Source organism: Oxyura jamaicensis, chromosome 2, assembly GCF_011077185.1.
Source record: "Oxyura jamaicensis isolate SHBP4307 breed ruddy duck chromosome 2, BPBGC_Ojam_1.0, whole genome shotgun sequence".
Taxonomy (NCBI): domain Eukaryota; kingdom Metazoa; phylum Chordata; class Aves; order Anseriformes; family Anatidae; genus Oxyura; species Oxyura jamaicensis.
Window position 1 is genome coordinate 33,788,341 of NC_048894.1, and position 26,923 is coordinate 33,815,263.

General features: G+C 40.5%; 2 protein-coding genes across 2 annotated transcripts; both read left to right on the top strand.

Annotated features, from left to right (window-relative positions):
• The first annotated feature begins 1,777 nt into the window (after nt 1-1,777).
• GPNMB (glycoprotein nmb) lies at nt 1,778-19,706 on the top strand. Its single transcript, XM_035317513.1, has 11 exons — nt 1,778-1,986; nt 6,861-7,010; nt 7,723-7,866; nt 9,159-9,332; nt 10,428-10,586; nt 11,057-11,365; nt 12,457-12,567; nt 13,276-13,378; nt 14,296-14,501; nt 16,701-16,788; nt 17,557-19,706. Exons 1-11 carry the CDS (start codon nt 1,917-1,919, stop codon nt 17,708-17,710), a joined length of 1,668 nt encoding a protein of 555 aa, XP_035173404.1. The 5' UTR covers nt 1,778-1,916; the 3' UTR covers nt 17,711-19,706.
• Nucleotides 19,707-21,007: 1,301 nt separating this feature from the next.
• MALSU1 (mitochondrial assembly of ribosomal large subunit 1) lies at nt 21,008-26,001 on the top strand. The gene is made up of 4 exons (XM_035317514.1): nt 21,008-21,200; nt 22,119-22,291; nt 23,605-23,686; nt 24,966-26,001. The coding sequence occupies exons 1-4, from the start codon at nt 21,029-21,031 to the stop codon at nt 25,151-25,153; spliced, it is 615 nt and encodes a 204-aa protein (XP_035173405.1). The 5' UTR covers nt 21,008-21,028; the 3' UTR covers nt 25,154-26,001.
• The last annotated feature ends 922 nt before the right edge of the window (nt 26,002-26,923 follow it).

Genomic DNA, 26,923 nt, shown 5'->3' on the forward strand with positions numbered 1-26,923 from the left:
GGATCAACAACCTGGAAACAAAGGAGTGAAATTAAAATTAACATCCCACATGCTTTAAAAAATAATTGTGAATGGCTTCGAAACCTGACATTTCAACTGGGAATGTAGTTGATTTAACAACAACAAGAAAGCAACAATCACATGAGGACGCTGCAGTCATATGATTTTTTTTGCATAGTCAGTCACAGGTTTGACTTTGATTTACACTCCCTCTCTTTTCTGCCAGAAAATGAGGGCTTAGTTTAAACAAGCCTGGTATCCCTAAGGCTATTGCCTTCACCTCTTTCCCTGGCTTGGCAGCAGGAGGGAAAGCTGGCTACAGACAGGAGGCTGCTGAACCATGGAGAGACTCCATATGCAAGACACACTTCACCCTTCACAGGGCCTGGGATCCTTCTCTCTGTGCTGTTGGGAAGACAGCACAGAGACAAAGACACTCCTGCACTCTGCTCACCCACGTCTGGCTTCACACACTAAGGCCATGACTTACTCTTTCTGCAAGACCTCCAGAAGGAGTCTTGCCTTGCATCCATCAGGAGCTTTTAAGAGGACAGGACATCAGAGTATGTGTTTCTGAGAAAAAAATGCTGGCTGGGGTGCTCCAGGTAGTGACAATAACTTACAGTTAATAGAAAATGCTAGAAAAAAATGAAAGATACTAAGAGCAAACAAGAAAATATTTTTTTAAAAAGTCATACTTGTAAAGTCCCCTCACATTGGGCAATCTCTTCATTTTGTTTACAGTATGTTGGATTTACAGACTTCCACCTGCCTTGCCCAATGTAACAATGGTTTAGTGTTGCCCAGCTTGCTGGTTTCTGGCTAAACAGCGTCTCACTTGCCAGTGATATTTGGGATCACTGAAACCACCGTTGAACTCCCGTCTTGAGGACTGTACTTGATTCTATGCCTTGTCTCATCAAAGCTTGTTTTCTGCTGCAAACAAAAGCAAGAAACTTCATGAGGCTGCCAGGACCGCAACAAAATTCAGTGGTTGCATTGCCTATGGACGACCACCTGGGGAAGGTGTCTAGGCTGGTGAAGCATGTTGAACCTGAATTTGAACCATAAGTGCGGTGTTTGAAAGTATTACCCTCCTCCTCTTCAGCCACTGGCAACACCTCGTTATTAGGTTGGACAGTAAAGGCTACTTTTATTTTATCTCTGTACACCACACACTACAATGAAGTGCTTGTCAGTGCTTTGGTCACGGCAACTTGTGATCTAGATATTGGCTGGCCATCACTCCACAGTCTGTGATCATACCTCTAATTGTGGGCATGTCGTATCACACAGCTGTGGCATGGTGGTATATGCATGTGCCCACTAACCAAACCTTTTAAGTATTTTTTTCCTTAAAGATCAACGCTGATCAGGAGCCACATCCTGGGAAATGCTAGAATCAGCCAGTCTCCATTTAGTTTGCAGTTGTTGCCCAGCATGTGGGAAGAGAAACATGTTTAAGTAGTGATGGGCCCATCAAATGCAATGAGCTGTTGCAGTAACACTAGCAAATCAGGCTAGGGTGAGAGTTAATTTGGATTTCTGGAAATAAAGGTACTAATTTAAAAACAAATTAAGTACAAAAATTGATCATAGTATAAAACTAGTATAAAAATGCCTGCAAGGTAACTGGTGTGGCTCTAAACAGGTCTCTCAGAAATCCCAGGGAATGCTGAAAGCAAAGGGAGTGAGTCATAAGCACATGAGCCGAAAGAAGCTGAAGACAAAATCATGCATCTCTGCTTAATTCCATCACATGATGAGTCCTGGGGCCCTTCATTTAATTGGAGAGCTGCGCAGCGGAGAAACTTTATTCTCACTTCTCAGCGGAGACCGACGGAGTTGCTGCGTGCAGGAGCTGAGCGCTCTCCGCTCCTCCGTGTGCACCGACCCGACGTACGATCCCTCACACCATGAGCGGGGCTTGCCGCCACCTCGGATTCCTACTCCTGGCCGAAGTGGTGCTGTGTACTGCTGCCACAAGTGAGTGCTTCCTTCATCCCTTTCCTCCTTAGTGTCCTGAGACTGTGCTGTAAAACCTGCCGCTCCTTGCAAGCGTGGTGGTTCCTGTAGCTGTACTGGCTGTAGGAAGATGCCAAGAGCTGTCCGGTTGTCTCCTGGCTGCGCTACGCAGATACGCAGAGTTGACTGGAGCCTTGGGGTCCATTTCCTCAATTTCTAACAATATTTCCCCAGTTCAAGCATGGCCAAAGAGGCAGAGGCAGAGTGGATTCCTCATAGTCTGCTCAGCTGTGGCTAGGAGAGGCCACCAAACCTCTGCATCCTGAACCTCAAGGAGCTCAGTCAAGGAGCTGGACCTTCCAGCTGGGGTGGACGGGCACTGGGCTGTCCTTGTCTTCTTCCCAGACTCCAGCTTGGTTTACAGTCTTAGGCTGACTCACGGAGCTTGGTGCTAGGAACCCAGAAATGAGAATTTAGGGTCAAGGTCCAGCATCTGCAAGAAAGAAACTGAAGAGCTGAGGCTGAGCATACAGCTAGCCTTGCACCTGCCTCCAGTGGGGAGCAGTCATGGATGTAGAACTGGACAAGTGTATAATGGTATTTACCAAGGATACTTCCCCAGCCTCCGGTGATTTATAGCACCAGAACTTACTCAGTCAGATGTAGAGCCATTGTATTTAACAGTTTTTACTGGACTTCTCTTCTGCCAGTTTCTGCACTCAGGTTTTGGCAGTAACCCATGTAAATTCTGAGCACACACAACATCCTGCCAGCAAGAAATTTCACAGCTTAACAGTGCCTTGCATGAAGAAATATCTTTCTTTTTTTCTTTGTGTGTGTGTGCTTAGAACCTATAACCTGCTGGTTTCATTTGATTCTCCTTAACTTTTGTACTTTCAGAAACTGAAAAATTGCTTCTTCCTCCATGCTGTTCTTGATTCTGTTTTCATATTCTCCGTCACCTCTTCTGTAGGCTCAAGACATGGTCTATTTAGGTGTTCCTCATATGGAAACAATTCCATCCCTTTGCAGCATCCTTGCCACCTTTCTCTGTAAATTTTTAGTTCTTTTACACCCTGCTTGAGCTGTTGAGAACAGAGCAGCATACGGTGTTCAAGACACGAGCATGCATGGAATTATACAATGCTGTAAAAATGTTTTGATCTCCATTCTCTAACCTTTCCCTAGTTTTCAACTATTCCTGAGCACTGCATTCAAAACTGTAAAGCTACAAGATCTCATTTCAGAGTGGCAATAGCTAGTTTAGAGCCTCTGATTCTTTAGGTAAAGTTACATTTAACCATGCTGAATTTCATGTTGTTATATTGTTGAGTCATTGAGTCTCATCCAGTCCTCCTCTCTACTACTCTATCATGCTGTCTTTGGCAGAGTAAAGAACTTCACTGTTTACCTGTTTTCCAGATGATAAACATTTTAAATTATTTCAGCCATGGTGGAAACTGGCCACTTGTTCACAGCTTTTGGTTCATATATCCAAAAAATCATTTACTCATGTGGAATCCTTCTTTTCCCATGGTAACTTAGTTCCTTTATGTGCCTTTAGCAAGGGGCCTCACCAAACGCTGTCTGGAACTCAGGCAGACTGTAACAAACAGGTTACATGCTCTCTGGCTCCCTCAGCAAAACCTGAATATATTTGTGAGGAATGCGCTCCTTTTACGGGATATCACATTAATCCCCTGTATCCGCTATTTCTGTTCTTCACTGCTGTTTCTACCAGCTTGTCCTATTGGAGTATCACACTTTTTGTAATCCTCTAAATCTTCCCTGGAAATGTTTTTAAAAACTGTCATCACAGTTGCCAACTTTTGTTTCACAGCCACTGAAGCAGTTTTAAGCAAGACTTTACATGCTGTGGTTAGCAGCTCATTTACTTCACTCTTAAATAACTTCCACACCTTTTAAGCCACCTGATCTAGACAACTCTTTTGTTTGTTAATTTCTTCTATAATTATTTTTTGTGCCAACACTTTATTTTGAGAGGGATTCTCCATCATCATACAGAAAAACTCTGGCACAGAAGTCTCTCAGGCTCCTCCTTCGTGAATAAAAATGTAACCTAATGTATTTTATTTTTGTGCCATCACTTTATCATCCTTGAATGCTTCGTCTGTATCTGTATCATCTATTGGCCCTACAGACTTGCTGGCAAGTTTTCTACTATTTTGTGTTTTAAAAAGTTTAATTAGTGGTTTTTATGTTTTTGCAGGTTGTTTCTCAAATTCTCTTTTGTCTTGCTTTATTATGTTCCTACATGCAACTTTAGGAAGTTTACATTATTTTCTGTCTTCTTAGCTTAGCCATAACATCAGCCTTTTTACATTCTGCTCTTTAACTATGTCATCTTTTTATTGCTGTTCTAACATTCACCTTCTCTCTTTCGTGGCTAACACACTATCACAGGAAGTGCTGAACTTCTTGTCTTTTCTGTATTTTTCACCAAAATGAAAACCAGAATGAGAAAGAAGAAAGTCCTTCAGAGCTGAGATCTTTTCTCCTATGATCACCTCAACAAAACTATTACAGAAATCATTTCCTTAGATTGTATACTGTCTATTTTGAACTGAATCGCTCTGATTTTATATTATGACCAACATCTCTTCTTGAGTGCTTTGGGTTGGATTTTTTTTAGATTGGTTGTTTTTGGGGGGGTTTGTTTGTTTGTTTGTTTGTTTGTTAAAGAAGAAATACATTACAGCTTTTCATTCCTTTAGATTCAGCAATGGAAAATCTTCAGTTCCATGTGTTAGAAAAACTAGTGCTAAAGTATTTGCCCATCTTAAAATGCCTTTGTCTTGTCTTGAAGTTTGTGAAATGTTTTATATTTGATTGAAATAAACAAAGCACATCAGGGAGGCACAGAAATGCCTAAAGAGCTTTTGATTTAGTGACCACAGTTATTACTAAAGCTGGACCAAAAAAAAAAAAAAAAAGACTTCTGAATTCAAAGATTGCTATTCAAATTAAAAGCATTTATAAAATTAGAAGTGTTCCAACTCTTTTTGATGAATTGAATATTTGGGAGAAAAAACAGTGATTGAAATGTTTTGAACTGACAAAATCAAAACATTTTAATCATTAAATAGTTTTTAGATAAAATCAGAGAAAATGGGGAAAATTAGGAAAAAAATCCCTGACTACTTACTTTCAAATAAGATGAAATTAATTTCTTGACATAAATGCAATTAAGCTTGATAAGCCTTTGTGAAATATTTTTATAGTCTCTAATCTGTTGTGTTTTTTTTTTTCCCTCTGAAGGACAGTATTACCCAACTCTGCTTTGACCAAGACTGAAAATAATAGTGCATGTGACACAGGCCACTGAGTAAATACCAGTCATGATGTTATGCTCTGCTCACATCAAAATCTATTAACTCGTCAGGAACGTCTTGATTCAATAGTCTAAGTGAGACTATGAGGAGTTCCTGTAGGGCAAAAGAGTATGGGAGATTATGTCTCATAAAATCTGTAAAATTTGCCCTTTTCCTCTGACCAATCAGTCCTCAAACCTCAAGAGACTAGGGAGAAAGCTACCAGCGTCACTTCAGAGTGACCACTGAGATAGGACTGGCCAAGGGAATTCCTGTCCAGCAGAAATTTCTCTGGGTGATAAAACGCCAAGAGAAAACAGCTCCTGCCTCTTCTTCAGTGCCATTTCTCTGGCTCTTCCTTGTAGTAAAATTAGGAGTTACGTGCCCATAAAGACCATGCTTAGACTGGCTGCACCTGCTCTGCACCTTTCCCAAAAGTGGAGAAACTCCAACACACTTGGTTTTTAACACCATACAGGACCATTCCTGTACTTCTTTACAGGTCTCCGCATTTTCCTTGAAATCAACCAGCTCTTTGTTGCACTTGTGTATAAATCTCAGAAGCATCCAGCATCTGGTAACTTTAAAAGTCAGGAGAAGCAGAAATCCTAACTCCCTTGATGTTGTGACAGAATGGCACACCCAGCAGTTACCTGATTAACATGACAGAGTTGTTTAAAGCCTCCAGGCTTTAATGGAACTCTGCCTATGAGCCGGCTTATGAACATGCTTCCGTGGCATCCTCCAGTGTCTGACATGTTCCTACAGGTTACTTGGGTATTTATTTTGCTTCCCATTGTGTGAGTACTTTGTGACACAAAGAGGGATCCTCGAAGGCCTGGGAAAAGTTTGAGTCCATCATTTGTAGTAATATGAGAAGAAAGAGGTTATTAAAGTTATTTAATCTGAGCCATTTTAAAGTAATAGGCATGGAGCTAATATGTTTTTGTTGTTATATTACAAACACATTGAATTTACTACTCAGCTCTGAATTTCCTTTTCTGGAAATGCCAGCTTCTGTTACGATTGGTTCCACCCCTCCCACCCAAACCACCAGCCAGCTCACCAGAGAAGCCTCACTGGGTCAAAATTCATTCCTAGCATAACTTCCACTAGAGCACAACTCAGGCACACAGTGAATTTAGCCTGCTACCCTTTCAGTCACAGATTTATTACCAGTCAAGTACAAAGCAGTCAGCAATAGCAATCAGGCAGCCTCTTTACAACTGGCCTGGCTGTTGCATGGCTATCTCCATTCATAAGAACAATTGCTCTGATATGGTCAAAATGTTGTAAAACTTTGCATTCTTCCTCTGGGGAGCCTGCAATAGTGCAAGCAGAAAAATGTCAGTCTGTCAGTGGCAGAATTGTCTTTGTGCTGGTTGTAGCTGATTTAAATGTTCAGAGCTGCAGTGACAAAATTCTGTAACTTTCTACTGGCAAAGAGTTTTCTAATCAGTACAAGAATACAGCCACAATGAGACAGCTGTTGAGTATGGGCACAATGCTTTACAGGGCAGGAGGGAACGTACTGGACCATTGCATGTTTGCTTTTCTATCTAGGGTTTCAAGATGTGCTGAGCAACGGAAGAACTCCTCCTGTTGCATCCTACAAGAAGCTACAAGGCTGGTCTAGTGATCAAAATAAATGGAATGAAAACCTTTATCCTTTCTGGAAGGAAGATGATCCCAGGTGGAAGGACTGCTGGAAAGGTAATTGTGCATATGCAGTTCAAAGACACTGAGAAAATTGGCCATAAAATTCACTCCACTGGAGAGTGCGGGTGCTGCAGTGCATTTTCTATAAGTGCAATATTCATAGCTGCTGCAAGCAAGAGCAAAGTAGAGACAATTGGGATTGATGCCATTACCGGAACACTGTCTGAAGCAGCAGAATAGTGAGTTGTTACAGTAAATGCTTTCCCATAGCTCATAGCCTCAGACATGAATGCTTATTAAGATGTATTGATGGCCAGGGCTCTAGGATAACCCTTTCTCTGAAACATGCCCTACAGGATATGTAGCTTCAACTTCTACCTCAGTAGGGTACTGTGGGCTTCAGTTTAACAACTTCTGTGGAGAACCTGTTTATTATCATCCGCTCTGAGCTGAGGTCTAACAGCTGGGGAGAAATAAATATATTCTCCTTTGGAATCTATCAACTCCATGGGTAAAAAGCTCATTCTTAGCTCTAAGAAGGAAATAAATGACAGATCAGTAAGTTATTTGGGGGAAAATGATGAATCCCCATTGTTCTAAATTGGGACTTTGATGAGAGCACAAATGATTTAGGAGCACAAATTCCCTTGGAAACAAAGGAGAAATAAATAAAGCATTTATAACATAAAGGGTGCACAGCTGAAGGTAGCTGCTGCTCTGATGCATCTGGTAGAAATGCTGTGAAGACCAATTTTGTTTTTTACAGGAGGAAGGGTGACAGCCAAACTGGTCACTGATAGCCCAGCACTGGTAGGATCCAATGTGAGCTTTGTTGTGACTCTCCAGTTTCCCAAGTGCCAGGAAGAAGATAACGATGGCAACATTGTCTACCAGAGAAACTGCACCCCCGGTAAGTAACAGCAATCTGCATGCACTGCACATGAATCTCACTATGGTACCGGTGTGAAAGCACCATAAATCTTTGAAATCGTGAACAAGACAGTGATTTTAACTGATAACTACACTAGTGTCTAGCCTGTGTCATACCTTTTTCCTTCCTCAGAAGATCGAGGTATTATTTTTAGCATTCTGCACCTGTTACATATAATGACCAAGTAATTTAAGGAGATTTGTCTTGAGTATAAAATTGGCTTCCCAAAATACTTTAATTGGCTTTAATTTGGCTTCCTAACAAAACTGGTACTGCTTTTCAGCTCTGTCACAAGGTTGCACAGTCCCTGGGCGAGTAGAGGTTCAACTGATCCCTCAGTCATACTGTTTTTGTCAAAATTTGTAAAACTGGCAATTTATAGAATTGAGTTGTTGTTTTTTTCAATTACAAATTGTAGAGCTCACTAACAGTCTTTTGTATCTTGAAAAACTCGCAAGAAAGTGTAGGTCTCATATTCCCCCATTTTAAGAACTGGAAACAAGAAGAAAAATAAATACATTGTTTAAAAAACAAGCAATCTCATCATCAGAGAATCACCTTTTTTTATCTTTTTTATATGTTCCATAAGGAAAAAACAAAACAAACAAACAAAAAATGACTTCAGTGTTTGAAGCTGCCAGTAATTTTCATTTCAAGACATATCAACATTTTTTTTCAGCCTGTATTCTACTTTTTCACTGTCTAATGTTTTGTTAACTGTTGATACCCATTCTCTAGTTCGTATCTGTTGTGCAGTTTGAGGAAGGAAACTGTATTTTTATTATTCAGTAAGGAACTGAAATTCATGTCTAAGTTATTTAAAGGTACCATAGAATTTTTTTTGACAAAACAAAATAAGTCACTTCCTCACAGTGTTTCCATGGCTGCCATTTCTACTTTCTACAAAATTTAAAATTCTGCTTGCCAAATGCCAGGGCAAATTCACTAGCTCCAGTGAAACACCAGAACTGTGTGTACTTCACAGAAATTTTTGGATAATGAAACTTAAATTGTGTCTAGCCCATGACACTAAATTTTTAATCCTCTAAACAAAACAGTTCCAAGCAAGAAAAATGTGGTGTTTACATTAGAACAAAAACAAACAAAACAAAAACAATCTTGGAAGAATTGAATGTCAGTCTAAAAATATCCCACCTACCCTGCTGCTTAAGTGCAGAAACTTTGCTGTAAGCTGCGGTGTCTGCCTCCTGTTTCCTCATTTAGTGCACAATTCTCAACTGACCAGAAACATGTCCTGTTTCTACATTTAGATTCCCCAGCATCCCAAGATCAGTATGTCTACAACTGGACTGAATGGATTGACAGCTGTGGCTGGGAAAACTGCACAGGCAACCACAGCCATAATGTATTCCCCGATGGGAGACCTTTCCCTCATCATCCTGGCTGGAGAAGAAGGAACTTTGTCTACCTATTTCATACATTTGGTTAGTACTGCAACATACCTCAGTGTGGCTGATGCTGCAAAGCTTACATTCATTCTGTATATCAACTCATTTTACTAGTATCTTTCATGGAAAGTCCTTAAAAAGATTCCACACTTCTTTAGTGGAGACTCTGAATTAATTCCCTGCTCTCCAGAGAGGGAAGCAGTTGCTCTATTGTCTTCTGCTAGGTTTAGAAAACATATATTACCAGACCTTCAAGTCTGCATTCACAGAACTACCACTGAAGAAAAATAATTTCCTTTACATAGTACTCAAGATACTTTTCTAGGAAAATGGAGCGTCTAAGCAAGTCAGTCAGATGACTTATTGACCAGTCACTGCCACTTCAGATTCTTAAATTTAAGAGAGAACAGAGAGCTGTATATGTTCAGATCAATTTAATGGCACAGCACATCCTGACTCTGGCAAGAAGGTGAAAATTGTCATTGACTGTGTCATACTGTTCTGGTCACAGATGCTGATTTTCCAGCTGTGGGTATGTAATGGTTGAGCTATTCCTGACATTGGCCACATACTGAATCTTAGTATCCTGATTTAGGTTGAGAAAATCAGTATTATCATTAGTATGAGCACAAGTAATAATGTCCCTAATTTTACATAGAGGTGATACCTACCTCAATCTGCTGACATGAAGAAAAATGGTATACAAAGGGTTCTGGAGTACAAAGCAAGAGGCATTATATCTTTTTGCTACACTGAAGGCAAATAAACACAAGATGACTTAAAATGCCTAAGAGGTAATAACATCCACTACATTACCCTAATAACTTAACATAACACAATTTCTTTGGAAAGATGTAGATGCCTTGGCAAATGCCCTTTCTTAGATCAGTGAAATCTGGGACATCTGACACCTTTGAAAAAAAAAAAAAAAAAAGAAACACAGAAACAGTGGGAGTAAACACATTGAAAAAAGTGCTCCAAAAACACTTGTCAGATAACTGAAAGACAATTCTGAACTACACATTTTGATTTAGACAATCTAAGATTCACAGAGCTATAGGTCCTCAAAAAACAATTTCTTGTAGTTAGCCTTAAGGAGAAAACATATTACAAGTTCGTGTTCTGTTTCAGGTCAGTACTATCAAACAATTGGACGATCTTCAGCGATTTTTTCAGTCAACACAGCAAATATCACTCTTGGCAAACACACAATGGCAGTATCCATTTACAGGAGAGGGCACTCAACATACATTCCAATTGCAAGAGCAAGTGCCATTTATGTTGTAACAGGTGAGTGTGCTGAAATAAACTGATAAGTACTGGGGGCATTTGTTGTTTAGGTGTTAAAAGAATTCAGCATAAACATCACCTGAAAAGAAAAGGCATGAAAAGAAGGCTGACAAAGGTTTTTAATACAAATGTGAAATATCTGCTAAATTGCCTTGAATAATGTAATTTATGTTTGTACCTATCTCAGTTGTGACAACTCTACTTTGTGATGAAAAATGATTTGCTAGAGGAAACATGGTCTTCCACAGATGCCTGTGAATCCTTATTTGTTCCCATACTTCTCTGGATACCTGTTTCCCACTAACATTAACTTGTCAGATAAGTAAATCAAACTAAAGTAGAAACCCATATAAAAAATATTCATGTCTCACATTCTGACTCTTGCTGTTCAGAAGCTTTGGAGCTGTTTGTTGTTTGCAGCCATATATGTATGCTTTATTTATTTTCTTCTTTTTTTTTTTTCCTGGCAGAAAAAATTCCAATTATTGTGAGTATGTCCCAAAAACATGACCGCAACATCTCAGACTCTATTTTTATCAAAGACTCACCAATCACATTTGACGTGAAGATCCATGATCCCAGCTACTACCTAAATAATTCTGCCATTTCCTACAAGTGGAACTTTGGAGATGGAAGTGGCTTATTTGTAGCAAGCAGTGCCACCACATCTCACACCTATGCTCTGCAAGGAAACTTCACTCTGAATTTAACTGTCCAAGCTATTATACCTGTACCTTGCAGGCCAGTAACACCTACTCCACCACTGCCCACCTCAGCAGGTAAGAGTTTGTTGATCAGCAGTGATACTAGGAGCTCTGTGAAGCTCTGCAAACTGTCTATAAATTGGTTTAAAGACAGAATCAATAAACACAGAGACATCATTTACACGTTTATAAGCCTAATTTTCACTTACACTAAATCTAGCTATACCACCACAGTGACAGCATAAAGGGGTCTTCAGATGGACCCAGCATACATACGTGGTTTTATATCCTCTGCTATGCCAGACCAAGTAGTTTCACTCTTGCATACTCAGAGACATATTCTGAGGTAAGATACAAATTTTAAGTGAGAAAGAGGTATTTCAGAACACTTTTATAGCCAGTTCCTTTCTAGTTTGTGTTAACTTCCAACCCAAATTAAATGAGATTGAATTGAACTAGAAAAAATGTACTCATTTTTAAAAATATGGGATTTTCTGGTGGCATTAACCCGGAATGGCTCTTCCACTTTACATTTATGCACTACTGCATTTCAGAATAACTTTAATTATGTTCAGTATTGGTTTATCATCTCAAAGTCTTTTTTAAGGTTTGCAAAAGGACTGCAGCTTTAGGCTGGGCAGTTAGAACAGTATCACTATTAAATTGCAAATATGACTATATTTTTCAAATTTCAGAATTTTATTTTTTTTAATGAAATGTTAAGTGAGAATGAAAAATGAAAGGAAAGACAGAATTTTCACTACTTCCCTACTAGCTCTAATGTAGAACAATGGAAAAATACCTACTTTTAAAGAGAGCATTTTAAAGCTTTTATTGGCTTTTGGATTTATTCTATTAGTGATGTGGGAGTTTTAAAGAAGTGCATAATTGTACCAAAACTTGCAGTCTCACTTTTACTTCACAGAGACAGGCAACTAGCACAGAGACTACCCAGGCCACTCTAGGGTTCTACAGAACAGCTCACCACGTGTTCTCTTACAGTGATCCCATACAGATAAATATATTACTGCATAATTGTAAAGCAAAATAATCCATGACATATGACATGAATGCAGCTGAAGGATATAGCCATGTTCAGAATACCTGCAAGCAGAACTCATTGTAAAGCTATTTTTCCTCCCTCAACTCAACAGTAATGACTGAAGCATCTTCTAATTCAACCTCTTCTGCCACTTTTGAGACAATGGAAGACAATCCTGATGGAGGTTGCCATATTTACAGATATGGATACTATACAGCTGGTATCTCCATTGTAGGTAAGGACACGAGTCAATACTTGGAGCAAAATGGGGCTAATAATGTACTATACGTATGGTAAAGATGGTGCTTATTTAAGCCACACATTTATCAGATTAGTGAGACCCACAGTAAGATCCTTCTCTTGGACATAGCTGACATTTTAAAAGATTAATGTGCACATAGCTAACTGGTTTACTCTGGCTTCTGCACACACCCTGCCAGGTCGGGTCAGTAGCAGAGTTTGGTTTCAGACATGTGAGTCTGAGCGTTGGTCTGGATGCCTGCTGATGGTTGCCCCTATGCTACACATGGGTTTCCAGGCACTTGGGCTGGGAAACGGCTGGTGGGGATGTGAGACCTATCATTTTTTTCTGTATCACCAGCTTCAGAAACTGGCACACTCCAAACATACAGGCCTGAGGGGTCACACTAGGTTGAGTAGACCTTGGCATGCACAGAAGTTGTGGTTAATGGGAGGCGGAGGTGATTTTGTAAAAGAAACAACTAACCATTTATAAAAGAAAAATGAAGTGGAGCAGAAAGGAGCAACCTCACAGGGAAAGCACTGGAACATTTCACAGCTTTCAAACCCTTCAAAATGAGTGCTAAGGGAGGGAGAAGGTTATGGAAAACAAGACTTGACCTGAGCATCAGCCAAACACTTGAGGTTCTGTACACACAGCCTTGTCATGTGTCCTACCGTTGACATCTGTTTCCTCTCCCAGAGGGAATCCTTGAGGTAAATATTATTCAGATGACAAGCATCCAGATGACAGAAAGTCAAGCTGAAAATTCACTGGTTGACTTTGTTGTTACCTGCCAAGGGAGGTAAGTGTGTAAATGAAACTGTCAATCATCTTCCCTCTTTAAAAATAATTAGGTGCTGGAACACTGTCTGCACTTAGATGCAGCTGAACGAACTAAAGCTGGGAACCGTGATGTTTCTATTTCTTGACTGGAACTAAAGATAATGCAAGTCTCATTTGTAAACTATGTCAACAGAGGTTATTTCCAGGCTCTTAGGATTCAGAACAAATGGCAGGCCTAAGTAAAAGTAAGAGAACTAGATACTGAGGAGAAGTAATTCTATATTTTCCTGGCAAAGACAAGATTTCAGCACTCACTGTGAAATTGGAAGCAGTCTACTGAAACTGGAAGGAAACCCTTTCTTTTTGGCCATGATTTTTTGACACTTAGAGTAAATGGGTGTGTCCAAGCAATTTCTTGGAGAGGAAAATGTTGCACTAATATCCCTGGCTTCTGGAAGAGCATTTGAGTTGAGAGGACTGAGAACTATGAAAATTGTCTGGGCAACAGAACTAGAAAATAATTAACATCTCTTAAGTTAGTGTTTACTTTGTCAACACGTGATGCTACACATAAGAATCCACACTCCTTTCATAATAATGAATTAAGTGATGCATTAAAGGTAACAAACTTTATAATCTGATCTGAGGCATTTTTTCTGTGATCACAATAAAATGCTAAATATGGAAACAAGCAGACAATTTTATAGATGCATTTTATATAAAATCCACCTGTGTATATATAAAATATATAAATAAAATATTTATAGTTATGTATAAAATACAGATACTATATTAATACCTTGTTCATAAATCACTACAGTATCACTGACTTGAGTAACCAGGCTCCAGCATAATACCGGGGCATCGGTGCAATGTGTCTCTAAGCTGGCCTGCTAGGACTTCACAGATGTGATGCATTCTGTCTTCCCACCCCAGTCTCCCCACAGATGTCTGCACAGCAGTTTCTGACCCCACGTGCCAGGTGTCTCAGGGTGTGGTATGTGACCCCATCACCATCACTGACGAGTGCTTACTCACCGTAAGGAGAGCTTTCGATGAACCCGGGACGTACTGCATAAACATCACCTTGGGGGATGACACAAGTCAAGCCCTTGCCAGCGCACTTATTTCTGTGAACGGAGGTGAGTCTGCACAGAGCTGATGTGGGTTGTCTGTGAATAGCTTCTCCTTGTGGTCATTTCCCTGGTGGGGGGAGAACACAGGAAGGTATGTAGGGGTTTTAGCATGCCTGGAGACCTCAGCTGAGATTGTGCCATCTTATGTGAGAGTCCATACAGTGGTAAGAGACAACTCCTTCCCTATGGGAATCTTAGATGTTAGAACTTGATTTATGTGTACAATCTAAAGAGTACAGCAACTGTACGAACCCTTCAGCATCACAAAATATAGTGTTCTTAAGCTGTAGTTTATTTTTTCAACCCTATTGGGCAGAAAAGTAGGTAAGGGCCATGCCAGTCTACTCTGCACATGGAAAAATAGGAGAAACTAAGAGAGGAATTCAGCTCACTTGAAAGAGAATAAAAGCCTACAGCTGAGCTAGCTGCCCAGAGCTCTCTCTGTAGCCCATTGATCTTGACCAGGTTTCTATTTCTACTTTGGGATAAGATGAATCAGGTTCTGGAAAGGCCTGTGTCATTCATTGACTACAAAGTGTGCCCAGGGCAGCTATTTCAGAACAGAAGGGTTACTTTTGTTCAGCTGACTATAACTGTGTCTTGCTCATAATTAACCAAGCAGTCTTTGACAGAACCAGGTATTAAACTTGGTCTCAAGAATAACCCCAAATGATCATGCTGTCTCTCTGCTCCCACCCCATTCCCCTTCTGACCTCACACTACAATGTCTTAGTGATTCTTCTCAATGCTTTAACTAGCATCAGCCAAGAAACTGATGCCCTTTGTGGGCATTTGTCACCGTATATTTGGCTGCTTTTATTTTATCTAGGTATAAAATTAGCTGTACCTAAATCTGTTCATGGTGACTAAGACACAATTCCTGACCTCTAAATGTATTTAGGCTTCTGAAGATGAAAATAAGGATGCAGTAGGATTTTTCAAAACTTTATTCACAGAGGCTAAATTTAGCCCCAAAAGACTGTCTCCCTAGGCTTCCTCCAGGAAGAAAAGCTAAGCTGTATTTTGGGGCTTCAGCTATAATCATAGCAGAATTAGGATCTAAGAGAGGTTGCTGCTATGAATCACCTTTCATAGGAGCCCATCTGGCGTTTCCAAACATTTCCCATGTGCCACGATTTTCCACTGATTTCAAGGGAAGGCACATATTTATGAACTTCTGAAAATCCCTAATTTGGTGCCTGAGAATACCTGAACACCTGTCCCTTGAAGTACTGTAGGACTGTGCCTGGATTATGCAGGCATTGCACAAAACATCAGCTGTTAGCCTGCTTAAACTGCTGCTGAAAGGTTGCAATCCTATGACTTAGACCTGTCTCAATAATGTGCGTTCCTTTGCAAACTAATTTAAAGATCTACCTTATTAATAAAGTAATGTAAACCTCTACACTCTCAGCAAAAATATTATGTAAACTAGGAATGAGGTCAAGCCTTCACAAATACTTCATCAACAAACAGAAAAATGTATGAGGCACATGTAACAAATAAATTGTAAATCCAGATTTGGTATCTTCATTTTCATATAGATCAAGTATAAATGAATACACTGGAAAGGTAAACCAAGATGCACTTCTAGGTTACTCCCCTGTATTAACACTGCTGTTAATGTGAGGACCAACAACATGTATCCATTTCTGCAAACTCAATAAATAGGTTGAAGTACAGCCTACGGACTGGAAAATTAAGATAATCTAACACTAATTTAAAAAAACATAATGATTCACCTTCTTCCATCATATATAGTGAATTAGGAGTAGATATGAGTTAAATGGTTAATGACAAACCAGAAGGCAGAGCTCAATGACAGGCAGAGCCCAAATTTCCCAGAACTGAGAATGTTAAAAAAGCAGAGCCCTCACCTCTTGAATAAGGCAAACAAGCCTGGGTTCCTCAGGTTCTCAGCCACACTTTGCTATCTATCACACTGTGTTTCTGGAGCATGGCTCATGCAAAACCAAAGCCCAGATCACAGCCTGCTGGTACTCAGAGTTAAACTGCTCAGGCTGTGAAAACACCACCGCCTGCCAAAGTCACTGACCTCCAATGCTTAGCTTGCATTCCGGTATTAGAAGTATTAAGTGTACTTCAATCTTTGCAGCAATCAAATTAAAATGACATTTTCTTTATAAAGTCTATCTTACTGTAACAACAAGGCTAACATTTAATCAAACTATTTCTGAACTCTAGGGTCATCCTCAGGAACAACAAAAGGTGTCTTCATCTTCCTTGGGTTGTTGGCAGTGTTTGCCGCTTTTGGGGCTTTTGTCCTTTACAAGTAAGTTACTAGTGGCTAAGATTAAACATAGTTCAAGGACCTGACAAGAATTAATAAAACCTACAGCTTGAGTTTATGTTAGCTATATCTTTGTTTCTTTTTTTATTGCTGTTCACAAGTATTCTAGTAAATATTCAAGAAAATGAGATTACTGGCTTAAGCCACAAAACCACCAGAAAATATGTAAATGTTATAAAAATTAATAATAAAAAGCAGCCTGCAAAATGCATGTAAGCAGTAAGCAAATTCAAAGTGCATGATGTGATTTATATATGCATTAAAACCAAACAAATAGAAATTTAATTTAGCATTAAAGTACTGTTTGTGAATGAGTGACAGATTAAGAATTAATCATCAAAAAACTTCATTTAAAAAATGAAAGATTGTTTGGGAAAAGGATACAAGGATACTGGGCTGCAGGAAAGTGGTTCAAAGAAGTATGTATTTCTGCATTTCTACCTTGGACGTTTCCCATGAAACTTTAAGACTGCACTGAGACTTCCGAGTCAAGAGTATGCTCAGCCCTAAGAGCCAGTGGCGAGAAAGAAACACTTCCACAGAGCACCAGTACTCCTCTGTGCAACAAAGCCTTCTCATTAACCAGGCCTTAGTCACAACTAATATTTATTTTGGATTTAAGGGGGAAGGAGGAAAAAGAATATATGCTATGAACACGATTAATTCTCTTATACGCTGGTTGCACGCTAAATGTGGATCTTTGTTTAAATGTCTTCCAGAAACTAACTGCACACATTCTTTCTCTTGCAGGAGGTACAAACAATACAAACCTATTGAGAGAAGTGCAGGACAAGCAGAGAACCAGGAGGGACTAAGTGCTTACTTCAGCAATTTCAAAGCCATTTTCTTCCCTAGGAGCACTGAGAGAAATCCTCTGTTGAAAACCAAACCAGGCATTGTTTAAACCTTTAGTCTGACACTATTAGATTATGCACAGGACTCATATCTGAACTGTACCTTGATGGTTTGGGTTTTTGGTTTGTTTTTGTTATAAAAACAAGGGGTAAGGGGAAAACACACATAGATTGGTTGGTAACTTTTGGGGGCTTGGTGCAATTAGAAATATCAAAATAGTCCTTCTTAGAAAACAATTAGGTAGTTTTGAGTACTTGCTGTTCTTGTTTGTGATCTAGGGTATAGTTTTCTAAATAACTAATCCCCCCCTCCATCTGTGTTTTCTTACTTCTGGGTTAACTACCTGCAAAACTAATCAGATCCATAACCTGCAGGGGAAAAATAAAAAAGATTACTAAACAAAGAAAATAAAGAATTGTAAATATTTGGTCTTAAATACACAGTCCAGTACAGCTGTTTACCACCTTAGTGAGAGCCATGCCTTTGCTGGAAAGCAAGCTGCAGGCGGACAGGTACGGGTTTATGTCTGTGGAACAAAACATTGCCATGACAGACAAGGCCTGTCTGGTTGGCTATTCCTGCTGAAACTTTTATAAAGAAAAACTAATTTATATTTGATCCTCCATCTCTTCTCTTTGAACGCTTACTCAAGTAAATGAAAACCCCTAAATGTAAATAAAACACTGTGCTCCAGTTTTTGCTTATGAATGATCCAGCTTAGAAACTGTAAAGTTCTGCCAAAAAATCAAAATGCGTTGACTTGTTCCCTGTAGCTGCAATTCTGCGTTAACAAAACTTACATAATGACTTACATAGTGACCTTTCCCAAGTGACACAGTCTTCTAGTTGTATGTTCTTCTAAGTCTGCTTTGTGGCGTTTCATAGTGTAAGACTGGAAGCAAACTGCTGAAGTCTGGGTCACTGGATGATATGTAAAGGGAGAACATCTCATTTGTGGAAAGGAAGAGATTGCTAAGAAGATTAATTGAGAGGAGAAAGCAGACCAAAAAAATGCTTTAAACAGTTTGTTTTTCATAAGTGCCTTACTGTTAACATTAAATTTTTAATCAAAATGAAATTAACTTTCAGCTAGGGGCAAATGCCTTTGCACAATCCTGTTCTAAAAACTGAATTCTTTGAAGAGCTATATTTCAGTATATTTAGCTTATTTACTGTATCTTGGAACATCTCTGATACATATTGTTCTCAGTTCCTGATGCAATAAAGAGCATAAACAGATTTTCCTGGTATCTTCATAGACCTGTCAAATGCTTGTCACGTACAATCTGAATGTAGTCTTCATTAGCACTTCCCCAGAGTGCATAGACACGACTTGAGGATATAAAAAAATAGAGATTGTGACATACCTTTTAGTTCTTTAGCTATAAAATTCAACAACCTCTTTTCTTCTTTTGTTTCCATATTCTCCAATTGTTTTAATTATTTTGTGGCCATTTCAGATATTTTATTAAAAGCACCATGTTTGGTTTCATTCTGTCTTCCTTATGTATAACAAGCTATTATCTAACCATAACTGGGCATCTAAAATGATTCTCTGACTTAAACAGAGAAGAGTTCCTACAAAAATTGTTGTTGGAACATTATGACCCCTGTAATGTCTGACTCTGACTTGTTACAGGACAGGGGTTTAGTCAAAAGCTTAAGAAAATGTGTAATGAAGCATGAAAAAATGATGTCTATCACAGTTATAACACACAGGATTAGTGATGATGCACGTGTCTGATCTAAGCTATGTGCAGAAAGCATCTTGTTTCTGTAGAACACTGCATTTTGGGAACTCAGAGACATCTTAGGCTTTTGTATAGAAACTAGCTTTCATACATACTTAAAGAACTGTTTTCATCTTTCACCCAAGTATACAGTATAGCATATACTATCTTCCTTTAGCTATAATGTCAGAATATTAAATTTTTATAATTTGATTTTGCCTTTTCAGCTGTAACTTCCTTTCCATACATCTTTTGTTTTACACAAATTAATGTTTAACTGCTGTATTGACAAATAAACCATCTAATGATTGTAAAGAGTACTTTTCCTTTGTCTCAGAAAGAGAGGGTCAAATAGGCAACTTGATGAGTTTCTAATTACTGATCAAAACAGTACCTACCACCAGAAAACAGATATGGAGTTGCCTTACCCTTAGTTTACTTATGCATATCTGGTATTACTTATTATTATTGCTTATCCAGCAGTGTTTGCTGTTGCTGTTCAAGTGTACTTAGAACAATGGCACCACAAACCTGAGAAGTGGGGAAACTTCCTTAAGAACCACACGATGGCTGCGGAACTCAGTTTCGGAAGAGATCAGGATAAAAACGATCTTCACGTCCATCAAAGGCAACAACAGCTGACAAACAACAGATTTATGAATGTCAGCAAACATGCTCTTCGTCATATGGTCTGAATTTTTGGGTAGACCTGTGTGGGGCCAGGAGCTGGACCTGGGGGGTCCCTTCCAACTCACGCTATTCTATGATTCTATGCTTTGAATATGGACAGGTTTCAGGCATCCCCTTTGGAGAAATAACACCAAAGACTGACATCAAACATAAACATACATCATCTTTAAAAACGGCATTTTCAAACATGCCATCAAAACAGAAACATTAGTTGGGTAGCAAGTTTGTTTAAAAATGTCTTTAAAATGAAGTACTGTTTCAAACAGCTTGTTTTGTTTGTCCTCCCCCTACTTGCTTTACACTTTTTATAGCACACAATTGAGAGATTCATCAGAGGTAGCATTCTTTTTACTAAAAGCATTTCTGAGATGAAATTAAGGCTAAAAAATACCAGCTCCTGAAGGAACTGTAAAGGAACCAAATTATAGATTTTAAGACGCATCTAGATACTGTGGCCAAATAGTGAACACCTTCAGGCCTGTACAGTAGAGTTGAATTTATTTAAAACTAAAGTTTTTATCACTACAAGTTTTTGAATAACAAAGTCTTTCAAGTCTTATTACCATTGTTATTATCACTTTGCGAGGGGGAGAAAAACAGAATTTTTTTTATGCATCAGTGTAAATGCTCACATCTCCAGGGGGTGGGGTAAGTTTATTTTTATCCCCTGAAAAAAAAAAAAAAAAAAAAAAAAAAAAAAGTGTATTTATATCTATTTTCAAGCCAGATGCTGCTTTTTTAGACCAAACTACAGCCGACACCCCAAGTCTGAGGCGCCCAGACTCGAAGCCCGCCACCCCCTCAGCCTCGAGGCGGCCGTTGCGCACGCTCCCAACGGCTCCCCCCAGACCGACAGCGGGACGAGCCAATGAGGTGAGAGGGCGGCCGCAGAGCTGGCCAATGGCTGTGCGGGGGCGGGCCGGAGAGGTGCGGCGCGGCCGGAGGGGATGTGGCGGGTGCTGCGCGGGGGGCGCCGCCTGCTGCGGCTGGGGGCTCGGCCTCGCTGCGCTGCCGCTGATCGCGGCCCGCGGCCGCTCCTCGGGCCGGCAGGGGCCGGAGGAGGAGGAAGCAGGGCGCTGGGGGCGCTGGGGGCGGCGGCGGAGCAGCGGCGGGCGGCAGGTAGGGCCCACTGGGGGCGGCCGGAGCAGGCGGGTGCTGCCCCCCTTGCCTGGGGACCGCCGCCGCCATTTTGTGCCCGAGGCCCTGGGCAGGGGGTCGGGGCAGGCTTTGGGCGCGCTGCTCGGCGGGTGGGAGGTTTGGGTTGGGCATGTGGAGACATTTGTCCTCAGAAGGAGCGGTCAGGCACTGGGACGGGCTGCCCAGGGAGGCGGTGGGGTCACCGTCCCTGTGGGTGTTCAAGGAAAGGTTGGACGCGGTGCCTGGGGATGTGGGTTAGTGGGTGACATTGGTGGTAGGGGGATGGTTGGACCAGGTCATCTCGGAGGTCTTCTCCAACCCTAATAATTCTATGGCAGAGCAGACTAGAGAAGTTAAGTAAAAGTAAAGAAAAAGAAGTGGCTGTCCACTGCATCACATCAGCTCCATTTTTGATGTATTGATCCCATCTACTTGAGATTTTAGAGTACTTTCATCACCATTGTTATCACAGGCCTATTAGGGCCTGTTGACAAGCATTGTTTTGAAATACGTTTAATGTGCTTGAAATGAATGTCTGTTGAAGTACTTAGGTTTCATTCCTCTTAATCATGGGGTATCTGATTATAATATTGACTTTAATATGTACGAATAAAGAGAACTAAGTAAGTTACCTAAAAGAAACTTGAATGTTTGCTAACTGCTCTGTCTAGTTAGAGAGCATTATTTATGAGGAGAGTGCTTAGTACTGTGCCTTGATTATTTTAAAAAATGATTTCAAAAGTCTTCCACATTGCATTGCCAGTATCAAACCAAACTTCTCAGTGAGCTTAGGCTATAATTTAGTTCATTGCCATTTTGTGTTTTTAATAACTTTCAGAGTGGTTGATGCTTGGAATTTAAGAGAGAAATTACCACTGTCTTATTCTTTCTCTGTTGCAGATACTGCAAAGTTCAACATTGACTTTGTTGTAGCTCTGCTGAGGCAAGAAAATGCAAAAGACATCTGTGTCATCCAAGTACCTCCAGAAATAAAATACTGTAACTATTTTATAATTGTGAGCGGATCTTCAACACGACATCTCCATGCAATGGCACATTATATGATGAAAATGGTAAGACAGTTCCCACTGCCCTCTCTAGGTTTTTGGGAGTGGTTTTAGGTAGAGACACTCTGAAATTAATTTCCGTAGGTTTGCAGGTATACAGATATACCAGGCAAGATGAAACTAATTATCCTTATGTTATTTAGTTGTGAATACACCTGCCAACTAACTGTGCTTTTCTCCTGTAGCGACAGTACTCAATATGTAGAGATTATAATTTAAAAACAGCCCTCTCTGTATTTAGAACACTGATGGCAGTAGCACATTTTGGTGGCTAGAATGAGAGCAGCCATCAGTGATGTGAAATGGTGCTGGTGGCTTGTGTCCATGTCTGACTTCTGCCCAGCAAACATCATAGCTGTTACCACTCACTCTAAAGGGAGATGAACACTCCCCAGCTCTGCAAAAATACCTGTGTACTACAACAGTGTGCTCCCTCTGGTGGCTGCAAGAACATCTCTGTAAGAGCAGAGCCTCTGGGGAGAGACACGGGGTCTTCCTGCGCATCCTCAGAAACTGGGAAGCTTGGCCAAGTACTCACGAGTGGCAGAACTTGCCTGGCATTGAGAGTTTTGTAGACAGAAGTAAGGTGAAGCGTAAGATGTGAAGTATAGCAGGTGCTGGGGCAGCTGTTTGGCTTTGCTGTTACAGTACTTAAAATGTCACAGGAATGGCAAACTACACGGCCAGCTACCTACCTTGTCCCAGCTGAGATTCTGCAGTCCTGCTTTGAGGTTTCCCTCCCCTGTGTCACAGTAATTCATAGCCTGTAAATCTGTATGCCAGTTGTATTGTCTCTATCTTGCAGTGAGTGTTCAGAGCGCACTCTCAAGGGGCAGGAGGTTTGTTTGAACGCCTTCCTCATAACACCAGGTCAAACTTGTTTTCTCCCCACCTCTCCTTTGCCATTGGGCATCTCCATTTCTGCATCCTTAGCTAGCCAGCACAAAACACCTAAAGGTATCTGAAAGGAAGCAAATCTTGATGGTAATGGCAGTTACGGGGAACCTATACCTGAAAGACTACTTTATTGCTAAGTGACTATTCAATATTCATCTCAAGGAAAAATCAGCCACCCAAAACTCCTGGGTAACTATGGGAATGCTGAGTACTGGAACTCTGATAGTAAATCCCACTGATAGGTATGTACTTTCAGAGCTACAGATGTATATGCAGCCCTCAGAAGCAGCATTTAGTTACCTATCCCATTTCAGATTTAAAACAACTCGCAACAACTTGAGAAAGTCAGGTTTATCTGTTAGGTTTGAATGCCTTTAAATAAATGTGGAGTATTTCACTTCCTGCTGCTGTTTCTCTCTCAGTACAAGCATCAGAAAGAAGACACTGATCCTCATGCTCGCATTGAAGGGAAAGAGACAGATGACTGGCTGTGCATTGATTTTGGTAAATATTTGTGGATTTCACCTATATGAAGTTCTGCATGGGCCCTTTGTTGAAGGAAACATCTCACTGTGAGCCCTGGTTGCCATGGAGAGTTGACAACACTGCTGTTTTGGAATTCTGGTTGTTTTTATGGCTTGAACTCATTGAGCTACTAAATCATTTTTCACTAAAATCATGGGCACTGAAAATAAAGTAGAAGCAACTCTTAGTGGCTAAAGCGGGTCTTAATAAATTGAAGATAACAGTAGCAAGAGAAAAGCTACTTAATTTTCTCAAGTTTATATGATCTCTGGGCGAGCAGGGGCTCTCTGTATGCTGCCTTAGTCATGAGCTGTTGAATAGACTTTGCCACTGTCCAGGTCATGCCATGGCACTGGATAAAACCACAGTCCGGAAGAAATGAAGTGCAGTTCTCGTTCTTCACATGTGAAACTCTCTACACAAACATAAAGACTTCACCTTTACCACTATCTCTAATCTCACCCTCTGAAAGAGAGAACGTGAGTGGGCGAGGAGGCACTGCAGACAGTGATGAAGCTTCCGTTACTTTACTGTTGATTATTTTTGATAATCTGAAAACTAATTGCATTTGAAGGGCATAACTACGAAGTACACTACAATTAGCTTTACTACTGTTTTAACAGAATTAATGAAACCCTGTAAGGAAAATCTTCATACAATTAGATGGTGAGGCTATGTCAAAGTTTAAGCCTGTTTAACTTTAAAAAACACTTGAGAAGCAGGGAAAGACACCTAAGGAAGACTAATGGGTTATAGCCGTGTGTCATTGGTAATAGAGGAAAGCTGAGAGTCCACCTTTAACTTTGGAGAAGGGCTTCTTTCAGGTAAAAATTCCTTCTGCTTGTGACTTCTACGGGACAGAAGGGGGACAACTTCTTTAGTCTCAAGTCTTCCGATACTGTTTTAAATGAGAATACTGTCATTCTCCTGTAGTCTTGCATTGTTTGAAAGGAATGACCAATTAATTCCTAACTGTCTTCAAGAATGAGAGGAGCCCTCCATCAGCTGACCTGTTACATCTAGCCAGAATAGGGATGGAGGGCTCCAACTCTTTGTACAGCTGGAAGCACGGTTGTGCTTTACAGTTCATTAATACAGAGGACTAAGTGTCACTGCTGATAGGTTACTAAAGTCAGCATCCTTACCCCACCCTATTGAGTTAAAGCCTGCATGTGAATATATTCAGGCTTACCTGACTGATTGCCCAGAACAGTTCACTCCCTACTGCTCATTTGTTGTGAATTTCTGTTCCGTGCAGGTAGCATAGTGATGCACTTCATGCTGCCGGAGACACGGGAAACTTACGAGCTGGAGAAGTTATGGACGCTAGGCTCCTATGATGACCAGTTAACACAGATGACTCCACAGGCACTGCCAGAAGACTTTATTTTTGGGCTGACTGCCCAACAGCAGTGGGAAGCATCACCATCTTGTGACGAGAACTGAATGCAGCTGCTGAGGTGGCGAGTAGAAAGAGAAACGAGTGTACCTTAACAGACACCAGAGGCATGCAGGCTTCAGTGCTGACTCAACTGTCAGTGCAGCTGATCAGCACAGAACATTGTGTTTATTGGATGTGCCTGGGTAAATTGCTGAAGGAGCCACCAGACTGTGAGAAAGAAGGAACAGCATCACAAGGGAGCTTCCTGGGAGAGCCACTCCCTCAGTGGAGTTTTAAATAGACGTCTCTTCCCTGCTCCGTTGCAGCTCACCCTGAAGCTCAGGCATAGCCTCTACTGATCATGTTTCTATTACCTTTGAAAGGCCTGCCTGTAGTGGCAATGCACATGAAGTACCTTTCCTGTGAAAAGGCTGAGAGCTGCAAGGTGAACCATAAAATAAATAGTGCGGTTTGGGTGAGGTTTGTAGTAAACCAGTTGCTTCTGGTCATGATGAAGCAAATCATGTGCTGAGTTGAAGGAGGAGAGAAAACATAATGGTATTACTGAGCACATAAAAGCTAAGAGCAGCAGTGACAAATAAACGTGTCTTGAATTAACAGAACAGTAAGTCACTTCTTCAGCGAAGGCCAATCTGTTTTTAATAATAAACTGAAGAGCTTGAGCTCTGTGCCTTCACGTTAAAACATGTGGCTTACTTTAAGTGTGCTACTGGCCCATCTCTGGGCGTTCCTCTCACCTCGTTTCTAGAAAAAGCAATCAGGCAAAGGTGCTATGGCAGCGTAAACCTTCAGCCCCTTTGAGGTGGGGGAGAGTTCTGGAGGAGGCCCTTAGCACTCAGCATTACTTGCTGTTAGACAGTTCAGCAGTAGTTAGAAGAGCTTCAATTGGTAACAGAACTTGTCTCTATGTAACTATGTAACAGATGGTTTTTTCCACTACAGGACAGAGCTGTCATCATTAGAGTAGAATCTCTTCCTTGAAGCTGGCCCTGCCATGCATCAGGAAGGAGGAGCAGTGGATGCTGAGATAAAGTTTTTTGTTGTTTTTGTGTGTGTTTATTTTGGGGGGGGCCCGCCCCCTGGGGGGGGACTGGGCTTTGTTTGTAAATAAAGAACATCCTCTGCCTCATTTCAGTTTGGTCACATTACCCTCCTGTGTCTAGCCTCTTCTTTCAGGAAGAAGTGCCTCTGAATTTACCTGCTTTCTGATAGAAGGCAGTAGATAGTTCTCCAAATTGAACGAGGAACATTTGTTAATGTAGTTAAACAATGCAGATAAAACATATTTGACAACAAAATAAAGGTGTTTGTGGTGAACTTGCCTGTTAAAAGATTTGGAAAATGCTTTGTGATACTTTGCAGTAAGTAACCCACAGAGGAAAGATAACATTGTCTCTTATAGGGACACATTCTGGATGTGCAATTATCTCCCAAGAGATGGGGATTATTCCCTGAAACCATTTAGCTTTTCCTGGTGCTGGTGAAGATAGGCACTGCTAGATGAGTAGAGGCAGATGCAGCAAACGTAATGCCATTATATGTACCTACTGTACCTTACATTTAGTAACCAAAACTGCATGCCTGCATGCAGCACACTGTCTCTGAGAGAATGGTAACAAAAGGAGAGTCCAGAAAAAAAAAGTAAGGGATAGGGAATGGCTGTTGGGGGAACAGATAAGAACTTTTTTGTCATCTCTTTCCAACTGTAAAAGTCTGAACTATACAAAGAGTGTAACTGAATTAACTGTCAAAGCATATTGGGAAAGCGAGTTAGTTGAAACAGTCACTGGTTGCTATTAATCAGAATTTCCAGC

What these genes read in the sequence shown, in the direction of transcription:
- GPNMB (XM_035317513.1), top strand. Translation starts at nt 1,917, where the DNA reads ATGAGCGGGGCTTGCCGCCACCTCGGATTCCTACTCCTGGCCGAAGTG. An exon ending in GTGGAAGGACTGCTGGAAAG is followed by an intron (nt 7,011 to 7,722) that starts GTAATTGTGCAT and finishes TGTTTTTTACAG; the next exon opens with GAGGAAGGGTGACAGCCAAA. An exon ending in TGCCATTTATGTTGTAACAG is followed by an intron (nt 10,587 to 11,056) that starts GTGAGTGTGCTG and finishes TTTTCCTGGCAG; the next exon opens with AAAAAATTCCAATTATTGTG.
- MALSU1 (XM_035317514.1), top strand. Translation starts at nt 21,029, where the DNA reads ATGTGGCGGGTGCTGCGCGGGGGGCGCCGCCTGCTGCGGCTGGGGGCT. An exon ending in CACATTATATGATGAAAATG is followed by an intron (nt 22,292 to 23,604) that starts GTAAGACAGTTC and finishes TTTCTCTCTCAG; the next exon opens with TACAAGCATCAGAAAGAAGA. An exon ending in CTGGCTGTGCATTGATTTTG is followed by an intron (nt 23,687 to 24,965) that starts GTAAATATTTGT and finishes TGTTCCGTGCAG; the next exon opens with GTAGCATAGTGATGCACTTC.